Source organism: Dendrobates tinctorius, unplaced genomic scaffold (genome assembly GCF_039654945.1).
Source record: "Dendrobates tinctorius isolate UK_male_01 unplaced genomic scaffold, ASM3965494v1 ptg000325l, whole genome shotgun sequence".
Classification (NCBI taxonomy): domain Eukaryota; kingdom Metazoa; phylum Chordata; class Amphibia; order Anura; family Dendrobatidae; genus Dendrobates; species Dendrobates tinctorius.
The window spans coordinates 211,883-224,408 of NW_027361992.1; the positions used below are offsets into that span (position 1 = coordinate 211,883).

Here is a 12,526-nt window from a genome sequence, read left to right on the forward strand (position 1 = left end):
CTCAATCAGAGTGGTGTGTTTCAGACAAAAATCTACCTTGCTGCAATTGGTTAGCCAGGCTCTAATTTCTGTTTTCTGTGGTTTATGCAGTATGAATCGACTGACGGGTTCCTTTTAACTACTTATTCACACAACTGAAATATAAACAGGGTCCAGGAAATGTTTTCCACTGTTCGCCGTTTCCTCTAATCATTGCAGTGTAATGTGTTTAAAGGAGCAGTGTGATATTTACTGCGATATAGTGCAATCAACACTTATTGTCCTGCTGATTTTGGTTATCTGGGTAAAATATGTTAGATGTCTGCAGTGTAAATAGCAAGGAAACATTGTGTTTAAATTCCTATGTAATAATGGAAAGCGGCTGATGTCATTAATCCACAGGGGTACCTAAGAGGTGTGGGCTTCACATTTCCAGAAAAAAGCATTTTGATTTTTAGGGTGTATATACTGGGATTAGGAATGCACCATGTTGGAAACATGCTGGGGAAGACTATACCGCACTGTAATCTCTTTTTATGTATTTGAAATAAAACTGTTTTTCAACAGTTGAACTGAGCTGGACCACTTGTAGCTTTTTTTCCATGTTGTTACTTGTTTCCAAAGAAGTCACATGAGTCCTATCTGACATTTGTAGATTTACACTGCTGTTCAAAAGTTTAGGGTCACTTAGAAATTTCCTTATTTTTGAAAGAAAATCACAGTTTTTTTTTTCCAATGAAGCTATCATTAAATGATTCAAAAATACACTCTATACATTGTTAATGTGGTAAATGACTATTCTAGCTGCAAACGTCTGGTTTATAATGAAATATGTTCATAGCTGTATAGGGGCCTATTTCCAACAACCATCACTCCAGTGTTCTGCTGGTACTTTGTGTTTGCCAACTGTGTAAGAAGGCTAATGGATGGTTAGAATACCCTTGAAAACCCTTGTGTAAGAATGTTAGCACAGCTGAAAACAGTTTGGCTGTTTAGAGAAGCTATAAACTTGACCTTCATTTGAGCTAGTTGAGAATCTGGAGCATTACATTTGTTGGTTCCATTAAACTCTCAAAATGGCCAGAAAAAAAGAACTTTTATGTGAAACTCGACAATCTATTCTTGTTCTTGGAAATGAAGGCTATTCCATGCGAGAAATTGCCAAGAAACTGAAGATTTCCTACAACGGTATGTACTACTCCTTTCAGAGGAGAGCACAAACATTCTCTAAGCAGAGTAGAAATAGAAGTGGGAGGCCCCGCTGCACAACTGAGAAACAAGACAAGTACATTAGATTCTGTAGTTTGAGAAATCGACGCCTCACAGGTCTTCATTAAATAGTACATGCAAAACGCCATTGTCAACATCTACAGTGAAGAGGTGACTCCGGGATGCTGGCCTTCAGGGCAGAGTGGCAAAGAAAAAGCCATAGCTGAGACTGGCTAATAAAAGGAAAAGATTAATATGGGCTAAAGAACACAGACATTGGACCGAGGAAGATTGAAAAAAAAAAGTGTTATGGACAGACAAATCCAAGTTTGAGGCGTTTGGATCACACAGAAGAACATTTGTGAGATGCAGAACAACTGAAAAGATGCTGGAAGAGTCCCTGACTCCGTCTGTCAAGCATGGTGGAGGTAATGTGATGGTCTGGGGTTGCTTTGGTGCTGGTAAAGTGGGAGATTTGTACAAGGTAAAAGGGATTTTGAATAAGGAAGGCTATCTCTCCATTTTGCAACGCCATGCCATACCCTGTGGACAGCGCTTGATTGGAGCCAATTTCAACCTACAACAGGACAATGACCCAAAGCACACCTCCAAATTATGCAAGAACTATTTGGGGAAGAAGCAGGCAGCTGGTATTCTATCTGTAATGGAGTGGCCAGTGCAGTCACCAGATCTCAACCCCATTGAGCTGTTGTGGGAGCAGCTTGACCGTATGGTACGCAAAAATTGCCCATCAAGCCAAACCAACTTGTGGGAGGGGCTTCTGGGAGCATGGGGTGACATTTCTCCAGATTACCTCAGCAAATTAACTGCTAGAATGCCAAAGGTCTGCAATGCTGTAATTGCTGCAAAGGGAGCATTCTTTGACGAAAGCAAAGTTTGAAAGAGAAAATTATTATTGCAAATAAAAAATTTTTTTTCGAACCTTGTCAATGTCTGGACTAGACTTGGCAACTCATTTGATTACTAAAAGTATGAGTTTTCATGGAAAACACAAAATTGTCTGGGTGACCCCAAACTTTTGAACGGTAGTGTACATTTTGCCCAGACATCAGTGTGGGGAACTAGCAGCTAAAGCTACATCTCCCAGCAGACCTCATGAGAAGGAGATGAGGTAGGGCTACATTCCTATATAATGGATGGATTAGAGAAACAGTTCTATAAAAAAAAAAAAATCAGCCGATCATGATTCGTAAATTATAGACCATTGTGTTGATACAAACTGTAGCTATTATGTAAAACAATATTAAAATTTAATTAGATTACTGTAACAACATAACTCAAGGAGGCTGGTAGAAAGGTTGGAAAATCATGAAAAAAATGGGAAAAAAAAGTCTGCAGACAGGTTTGATTCCGGTATGTCTTTTACAACCACATACCTTATATCCATACTCTGCAATTATGGCTGATAGACGTCGAGGTTTGGGTCTTTCATAAAGCAATGGGTTATAACTCACAAAGTATGATTACATGGCGTGTTTTTCATAACAATACCACTGGGAACCAGCCTGAAAAAAATGCCATAAAGAATGAACGTATGCACAGAAATGTATAAACGACCTACTGTGCACATGTTCCATCTTCTGTAACTTCTTCTAAGTTCTTCAGGCTTTGAGTGATGTGACGTGGCAAAATGAACTGACCAGTCCATTCTTCTGCTTGGAACTCGCCATTATATTATATAGGTTTTATAAAAAAAAACACCAGTGGCAAAGCCGCCTCAAAAGATGTCCAAAGAGATGTCAGAAAAGAGGCTTTGGTGAAAACACCTCTTGCATTTCCCTAAAATGTCTTCTGCTTCAAAAACAGTGTTGGAATGCCGATGTTTAAAAGACTGGATCTCAAAGAGGTTTCACTATATGTGTGGAAAGTAATATGGTTAGAAATGTCCTGACTAATAATGAGTTCCTGATCTGATATGCTAGACTAAGTTAGATGGCAACTTGAGATGTTGGCCAGTGAATCTTGTAATTTGGGTTGGATCCACCAACATTTCTGTCTGTGGCATCAGCCCAATTGTAACAGAATTGTGTGCTGTCATCCGGATTCTGTTTTGCTTCATAGCTATCTCTGCTGTTGAAATTCAACTTACTGAGAGACCCCAATAAACATCAGATGGCGAATGTGTCCGCCAAAAATTCAGCAGTATCAAACAACATTTCTCTAACACGTGTGGGATTACTCGATGGCTCAGTATACAAAATACCTATTCCAAGTAGGCCAAGATCAGAGTAGACCTTGGCCTCTTCCATTCAATCATCAGGTCTGTGGAGTCAGACGGGTGGCGTGGAAGCAATGTACCTTCTCCAGCTTCTAAAATAATATTATCTGATACTAATATTGTATAATTAGTTTATTAACTTTCAAAGTAATTTTGAATAATTTAGAAATGTTAATATTTGAAATGTACAGTATTTTATGTTCTTTTTATCTTTGGCACCTATTGATTAAAAAATGCTATCCAGGGTGTTGTACTGATGCCTTGTGCTACATTGTTACTACAGTAAATTTGGTATTACTAATTATGAAGGAGCGGACGCCACAGCCCAGACAAGCTCTGACAGACCAGTACACAGGAGACATAAGCATATTGCACAAGGCTGGAGCAAACAATGGATAAGATTCCAGAGACTCATACCTGCAAGGTGTGGCGAGGAAAGAATGGTGGCCCTTGTGTGGTTTGTGTGCAATGACTTTGAAGGAAAACACCTGCTTTTCTGTAAAGTGTGTAAGATGTGCAAAGGAAATGGATGAAAGAAGTGCAGTCTGATTCCCGAGTTTATCTCTAAACATACATGAATTTAGCTTTTATATGCAGAGTCCACAGTTTCTCCTTTTTTAAAGACCGAAATCTTGACTTCTACAAGTGAAGCCATTTATAATAAACTAGATGTGTGCCCGATGCTATCGCATCGGGAGGGAGGGCAGTAACATCATGATGGGGCAGCTTTGTGGCGCTGGGGGTGGCGGCCCACCAACTTCCGTGCAGTCATAACCGGCAGGAAAGACGGTGTTTTGCGGCCTGTGCTGGAGATGGTTTGCAGCGCCACCAAAGGGTGGCCGCACCTAGTCTCCAGCACAGGCCTCAAGCCGCGGTCTTTCCTGCCGACTGTGACTGCACGGAGGTGGGTGGGCAGGCAGCGACGGGATCCGGCGCATGTAGTCAGGCGGTGGGTCTTGGCGGGGTCCGGCGGCTTCCCTCTCATTACTCCCCCCTCTTTACACCCACTCATTATACCCCCTTCATTACTCCCCTCTCGTTATATATCCCCTCATTACACCCCTTTCACAGCCTCGTGATCGCAGTGGCGGCCTGGATCTGAGCAGCAGCTGGGATCTGAGCGGCGGCTGGGATCCAAGCAGTGGCCGGGATCGCAGCTGCGTTCGGGATCGCAGTGGCAGCCTGGATCCGAGCGGCAGCTGGGATTCCAGCGGCGGCTGGGATCGCAGCGGTGGCCTGGATCCGAACGGCAGCTGGGATCCCAGCGGCGGTCGGGGTCGCAGCGGTGGCCTGGATCCGAGCGGCGGTCGGGATCGCAGCTATGTCCTGGATCAGAACTGCATCATTTGGGTGTTCCAAAATGGCGGTCGGCGTACTTCTAGTGCAGCGCAGTGGATTGTGGGATTCGGGGACATCTAGACGGAAGTGGATGACAGACAATTGAAGGCAATTATATATATATATAGATGCACATTTTGAACCCTTGATAAATAAAACCGACACTTTTCTTATCTCTTTATTTCCCCATTTATAGCTTCCTTATGTGGACTCCAGAGCTGTCCACCTGGCTTTTCTTTTTCTCCGTGGACTGATTACATTGATGGCATGTAACAGTGCCTGTGGCTACCCCTTTAACATGTTGGATTTGATGCCTTGGAAAACATTTGATGGAAAGCTGTTTCATCAGAAATACCTGTTGTGTCATGACCACAGACCTGTGGATGTGATCTTTGAGAAAAACGTAAGTAGATGCTTGATTTATTGTGGCATTACAACGCAAGGAAATTCCTTGGGTATTAGTGTATATGTTAGCGCTGTGATGGTTACAAAGAAGCAATCTCTGATTCACCAGCTATTAGCCAAGTTTACCTTATTGGCACATATTTACGAGCTGGGCAGTGGCGCAACTAGTTTCTGTAGGGCAATGATACAACATTTGGACTGGGGTCTCCTCATCCTGATAAAATTTTATCTATACAGTGGGGAAAATAAGTATTTGATACACTGCCAATTTTTCAAGTTTTCCCACCTACAAAAAATGGTACAAATAGGTACACTTCATCTGTGCGAGCCAGAATTTAAAAATGGAAGCCAGAAAATCACAGTATGATTTTTACATAATTTTTTGCATGAAGTATTTGACACAAAAATAAAAACAGAACTTAAAGTGAACTTGTCATCAGGATTTTGCTCAGTAGCCTACAGGTTGGTGTCGTTATACTGATTACATTGATACCTGGGATGATGAAATCAGTCTTGTGGTTGTTGTTTAATCTTTATTTTCAGTTTTGAGTTAATGATATGCCCGGCCTGTGGGGGGGGGGGGGGTCTTCATGCGGTGCTTTGCTTAGGAATTCATACTGATGGCTTTTAACATGATTCTTTAATGACCTACCTCCGATTTTACATGGTGCATAAAATTTGCTGGCTTAGAAAAAAAATTAACATCCAGCAAAATAGCTATCTTACCGATAGATACAAGTGTGCATGCGCTGCTGCCAGCATCATTTTGCTGGAGGAAAAAAACATTTGTCTGCAGCAAAACGGCGGCAGCACTTGCACAGTAGCATCTATCGGTAAGATAGTTATTTTGCTGGATGTAATTTTTTTTTTCTAAGCCAACAACTTATATGTATTATGTAAAAATAGGAGGCAGGTCACCTGTCATTATGAATATGAGAACAGAGCATTACATAAAGAGAAACCCCCCCCCCCCCCCCACAGGCCGCCATGAAGCACTAGAATCTCATTAACTGAAAACTACAAATGCAGATCAAACAACAACCACAAGACGGATTTCATCAGCCAAAGCATAATTTTAATCAGTATAACGGCACCAAACTGACCCTGTCTATAGCTTACTGAGCACAATCCTGCTGACAGGTTCACTTTAATATTTAGCACAGAAACCTTTGTTTGCAATTACAGAGGTCAGACGTTTCCTGTAGTTCTTGACCAAGTTTGCACACACTGTAGCCGGGATTTTGGCCCACTCCTCCATACAGATCTTCTCCAGATCCTTCAGGTTTTGGGGCTGGCCAGGGGCAATATTGAGTTTCAGCTCCCTGCAACCTCTTGGGTTGAGGTTTGGAGACTGGTTAGGCCACTCCAGGACCGTGAAATTCTTCTTACAGAGCCACTGCTTTCTTGCTCTGGCTGTGTGTTTCGGGCCATTGTCATGCTGGAAGACTCAGTCATGACCCGTCTTCAATGATTGTTACTAAAGGAAGGAGGTTGTCCAAAATCTCACAATGCATGACCCCATCCATCCTCCCTTTAATATGATGCAGTCGTCCTGTCCCCTTTGCAGAAAATCACCCCCAAAGTGTGATGTTTCCCACACCATGCTTCACGGTTGGGACGGTGTTCTTGGAGTTGTACTACTACTTCCTCCAAACATGGCGAGTGGAGTTGATGCCAAAAAGTTCTATTTTAGGCTCATATGACCACATGACCTTCTCCCATGCCTCCTCTGGATCACCCATATGAGCATTGGTGAACTTCAAATGGGCCTGGACATGTTCTGGCATGAGCAGAGGGACCTTGCCTGCCCTGCAGGATTTTAATCTGTGACTGCGTAGTCTGTTACTAATGGTAATGTTTGAGACTGTGGTCCCAGCTCTCTTCAGGTCAGCTCCCTTCCTGACCTCTCTCAGAATCATCCTTACCCCACAAGGCGAGATCTTGCATGGAGCCCCAGACCGAGGAAGATTGATATTCATCTTGTGTTTCTTTCATTTTCTAATCATTGCGCTATCAGTTGTTGCCTTATTACCAAACTGCTTGTTTGTTGTCTTGTAACCCATCCCAGCCTTGTGCAGGTCTACAATGTTGTCACTGGTGTCCATAGATAGCTCTTGGTGGAGAGGTTGGAGTGGGATTGGTTGAATGTGTTGGCAAGTGTCTTTTATACAGGTAACGAGTTCAAACAGGTACTATTAATACATGTAATGAGTGCAGAGTAGGAAACTAACAGGTCTGTGAGACCATTGCAATAAAATGCAGTTTAATTATTTAACAGTCATACAATATGATTTTATGGTTTTTATTTTTAGATTCTGTTTCACATTAGAAGTATACCTACGATAACAATTACAGACCTTTCCATTCTTTGTAGATGGGAAAACTTGCAAAATTGTCAGTATGTATGTGTGTATGTATGTATGTATATGTGTGTATATATATATATATATATATATATATATATTTACATACACACTTGTGGCCAAAAGTATTGACATCCCTGCAATTCTGTCAGATAATACTCAGTTTCTTCCTGAAAATGATAGCCAACACAAATTCTTTGGTATTATTATCTTCATTTAATTTGTCTTAAATGAAATAAAACAAAAAGAATGGTCCTAAAGCCAAATTGGATATAATTCCACACCAAACATAAAAAAAGAGGGGGGACAAAAGTATTGGCACTGTTCGAAAAATCATGTGCTGCTTCTCTAATTTGTGTAATTAACAGCACCTGTAACTTACCTGTGGTACCTAACAGGTGTTGGCAATAACTAAATAACACTTGCAGCCAGTTGACATGGATTAAAGTTGACTCAACCTCTGTCCTGTGTCCTTGCGTGTAGCACATTGAGCATGGAGTAAAGAAAGAAGACCAAAGAACTGTCTGAGGACTTGAGAAACCAAATTGTGAGGAAGCATGAGCAATCTCAAGGCTACAAGTCCATCTCCAAAGACCTGAATGTTCCTTTGTCTACCGTGCGCAGTGTCAACAAGAAGTTTAAAGCCCATGGCACTGTGGCTAAGCTCCCTAGATGTGGATGGAAAAGAAAAATTGACAAGAGATTTCATCGCAAGATTGTGCGGATGTTGGATAAAGAACCTCGACTAAATCCAAACAAGTTCATGCTGCCCTGCAGTCCGAGGGTACAACCGTGTCAACACGTACTATCCGTCGGCATCTGAATGAAAAGGGACTGTATGGTAGGAGACCCAGGAAGACCCCACTTCTTACCCCGAGACATAAAAAAGCCAGGCTGGAGTTTGCCAAAACTTACCTGAAAAAGCCTAAAATGTTTTGGAAGAATGTTCTCTGGTCAGATGAGACAAAAGTAGAGCTTTTTGGGCAAAGGCATCAACATAGAGTTTACAGGAGAAAAAAAGAGGCATTCAAAGAAAAGAACACGGTCCCTACAGTCAAACATGGCGGAGGTTCCCTGATGTTTTGGGGCTGCTTTGCTGCCTCTGGCACTGGACTGCTTGACCGTGTGCATGGCATTATGAAGTCTGAAGACTACCAACATATTTTGCAGCATAATGTAGGGACCAGTGTGAGAAAGCTGGGTCACCCTCAGAGGTCATGGGTCTTCCAGCAGGACAATGACCCCAAACACACTTCAAAAAGCACTAGAAAATGGTTTGAGAGAAAGCACTGGAGACTTCTAAGGTGGCCAGCAATGAGTCCAGACCTGAATCCCATAGAACACCTGTGGAGAGATCTAAAAATGGCAGTTTGGAGAAGGCACCCTTCAAATATCAGGGACCTGGAGCAGTTTGCCAAAGAAGAATGGTCTAAAATTCCAGCAGAGCATTGCAAGAAACTCATTGATGGTTACCGGAAGCCGTTGGTCTGAGGGTGCCAATACTTTTGTCTGGCCCATTTTTGGAGTTTTGTGTGAAATGATCAATGTTTTGCTTTTTGCTTCATTCTCTTTTGTGTTTTTTCATTTAAGACAAATTAAATGAAGATAATAATACCAAAGAATTTGTGTTTGCAATCATTTTCAGGAAGAAACTGAGTATTATCTGACAGAATTGCAGGGGTGTCAATACTTTTGGCCACAACTGTGTAGGTCCATATATATTTGATGATGTGCATGAGTTCAAGACTTCAGGCAGTCATTGCCAACAAAGGGTTTTGAACCAAGTACTAGAAATGAACATTTTGTTTACAATTATTTAATCTGTCCAAATACTTTTGGTCCCTTTAAAAACAGGGTGGCACATGTTAAGGAGCTGAAACTCCTAAACCCTTCATTCAATTTTAATGTGGATAATCTCAAATGAAAGCTGAAAGTCTGAACTTCAACTGCATCTGAATTGTTTTGTTTAAATTCATTGTGGTAATGTCTAGAACGAAAATTAGAAAAATGTTGTCTCTGTCCAAATATATATGGACCTAACTTTATATATACATATACTAGCTGAAGAGCCCGGCGCTGCCCGGGTATAGTAACTAAGTATGGTTAGTTATAACAAATTATAATGAATATATATATATATATATATATATATATATATATATATAGTGCCTACAAGTAGTATTCAACCCCCTGCAGATTTAGCAGGTTTGATAAGATGCAAATAAGTTAGAGCCTTCAAACTTCACACAAGAGCAGGATTTATTAACAGATGCATAAATCTTACAAACCAAAAAGTTATGTTGCTCAGTTAAATTTTAATAAATTTTAAACATACAAGTGTGGGTCAATTATTATTCAACCCCTAGGTTTAATATTTTGTGGAATAACCCTTGTTTGCAATTACAGCTAATAATCGTCTTTTATAAGACCAGATCAGGCCGGCACAGGTCTCTGGAGTTATCTTGGCCCACTCCTCCATGCAGATCTTCTCGAAGTTATCTAGGTTCTTTGGGTGTCTCATGTGGACTTTAATCTTGAGCTCCTTCCACAAGTTTTCAATTGGGTTAAGGTCAGGAGACCGACTAGGCCACTCCAACACCTTGATTTTTTGCCTCTTGAACCAGGCCTTGGTTTTCTTGGCTGTGTGCTTTGGGTCGTTGTCTTGTTGAAAGATGAAATGACGACCCATCTTAAGATCCTTGATGGAGGAGCGGAGGTTCTTGGCCAAAATCTCCAGGTAGGCCGTGCTATCCATCTTCCCATGGATGCGGACCAGATGGCCAGGCCCCTTGGCTGAGAAACAGCCCCACAGCATGATGCTGCCATCACCATGCTTTACTGTAGGGATGGTATTCTTGGGGTCGTATGCAGTGCCATCCAGTCTCCAAACGTCACGTGTGTGGTTGGCACCAAAGATCTCGATTTTGGTCTCATCAGACCAGAGAACCTTGAACCAGTCTGTCTCAGAGTCCTCCAAGTGATCATGAGCAAACTGTAGACGAGCCTTGACATGACGCTTTGAAAGTAAAGGTACCTTACGGGCTCGTCTGGAACGGAGACCATTGCGGTGGAGTACGTTACTTATGGTATTGACTGAAACCAATGTCCCCACTGCCATGAGATCTTCCCGGAGCTCCTTCCTTGTTGTCCTTGGGTTAGCCTTGACTCTTCGGACAAGCCTGGCCTCGGCACGGGAGGAAACTTTCAAAGGCTGTCCAGGCCGTGGAAGGCTAACAGTAGTTCCATAAGCCTTCCACTTCCGGATGATGCTCCCAACAGTGGAGACAGGTAGGCCCAACTCCTTGGAAAGGGTTTTGTACCCCTTGCCAGCCTTGTGACCCTCCACGATCTTGTCTCTGATGGCCTTGGAATGCTCCTTTGTCTTTCCCATGTTGACCATGTATGAGTGCTGTTAACAAGTTTGGGGAGGGTCTTAAATAGTCAGAAAGGGCTGGAAAAAGAGATAATTAATCCAAACATGTGAAGCTCATTGTTCTTTGTGCCTGAAATATTTCTTAATACTTTAGGGGAACCAAACAGAATTCTGGTGGTTTGAGGGGTTGAATAATAAATGACCCTCTGAATAAACTTTTCACAATTTAAAAAAAAATTAAACAAAGAAATAACATTCTTTTTGGCTGCAGTGCATTTCACATTTCCAGGCTGATCTACAGTCCAAATGTCACAATGCCAAGTTAATTCCGAATGTGTAAACCTGCTAAATCTGCAGGGGGTTGGATACTACTTGTAGGCACTGTGTGTATATATATATATATATATATATATATATATATATATATATATATATATATATAGAGAGAGAGAGAGAAAAAGAATACAGCAGCACATCCATGAATCTAGGCCTTGTGAAAACACAGAAAAACATTACAACCATTCAATTTAGATAATAATCCTCAAAAATATTTTTTTAAAAAAAATTTTTTTACTTAGAGTAATATGAAAATGAAAGTTCTTGGTGCACAAATTGGCCAATTCATGTAAGCCCATCAACCTTGGCAAGGTGACCTCCCTTGATGGGTCCCTGCTCTACCGTACATAAGCCACTTCTGGGCCACCAGCCTACAATTTTGGACAATCATGTCACTACCGGGCTAAGCCTACAATTTATGGGCAACTAGAGCTGATTGCGGCCACCTGCAAGGCCAATGGGAGGGGTGCAAGATCAGGCTGGAGGCAGCCAGCATCCAGCAACTAAATAGACAGAAAAAAACCTGACCAGCACCTCTTAGTGTGAACACATGCAAGCTGCAAAAACTGCACGATATAGAGAAAAAGAATACAGCAGCACATGTACATGAATCTAGGCCTTGTGAAAACACAGAAAAACAAAATAAAATTCATTGTGGTAATGTCTAGAACGAAAATTAGAAAAATGTGTCTGTCCAAATATATATGGACCTAACTGAATATATACATATACTAGCTGAAGTGCCCGGCGCTGCCCGGGCATAGTAACTAAGTACGGTTAGTTATAGCAAATTATAATGAAAAAAAAAATAAAAAATATGTGTATATATATATATATATATATATATATATATATATATATATATATATATATATATATATATATATATATATATATATATATATACTGTGTATATATATATATATATAGCTGAGTGTATTGCCCCGCCCACTCCGCGTAGCCACATTCACTATAATATCCCACATCATCCCGTCAGCCAGAGCTACCGGACTACTACCCCTAATATCCTGCATCATCCTGTCAGCCAGAGCTACTACCCCTAATATCCCACATCATCCCGTCAGCCAGAGCCACCGGACTACTCCCCTAATATCCCACATCATCCTGTCAGTCTGGGGTCAGAACCAGAGCGCTGAGTGGAACAGTCCTAACTTCCATACCGGAGATCCCTTTAAGAGAGGCCTGGCGTCAGAACCGGATCACTGAGTGGATTTGGCCTGACTTACATATCAATGATCCCTTTAATAGAACCCTGGGGTGAGA

The 12,526-nt window shown here is 41.6% G+C and overlaps 1 protein-coding gene across 3 annotated transcripts in view; it reads left to right on the top strand.

Annotated features, from left to right (window-relative positions):
- Positions 1 to 12,526, top strand: part of LOC141074138 (constitutive coactivator of peroxisome proliferator-activated receptor gamma-like) — a 237,761-nt gene that overhangs the window by 150,226 nt on the left and 75,009 nt on the right. For all 3 annotated transcript variants that reach the window (XM_073561674.1, XM_073561673.1, XM_073561675.1), the window contains one exon: positions 4,962 to 5,168. In XM_073561674.1, coding sequence (XP_073417775.1) covers positions 4,962 to 5,168 — 207 coding nt within the window. The remainder of the gene's footprint in view (positions 1 to 4,961; positions 5,169 to 12,526) is intronic.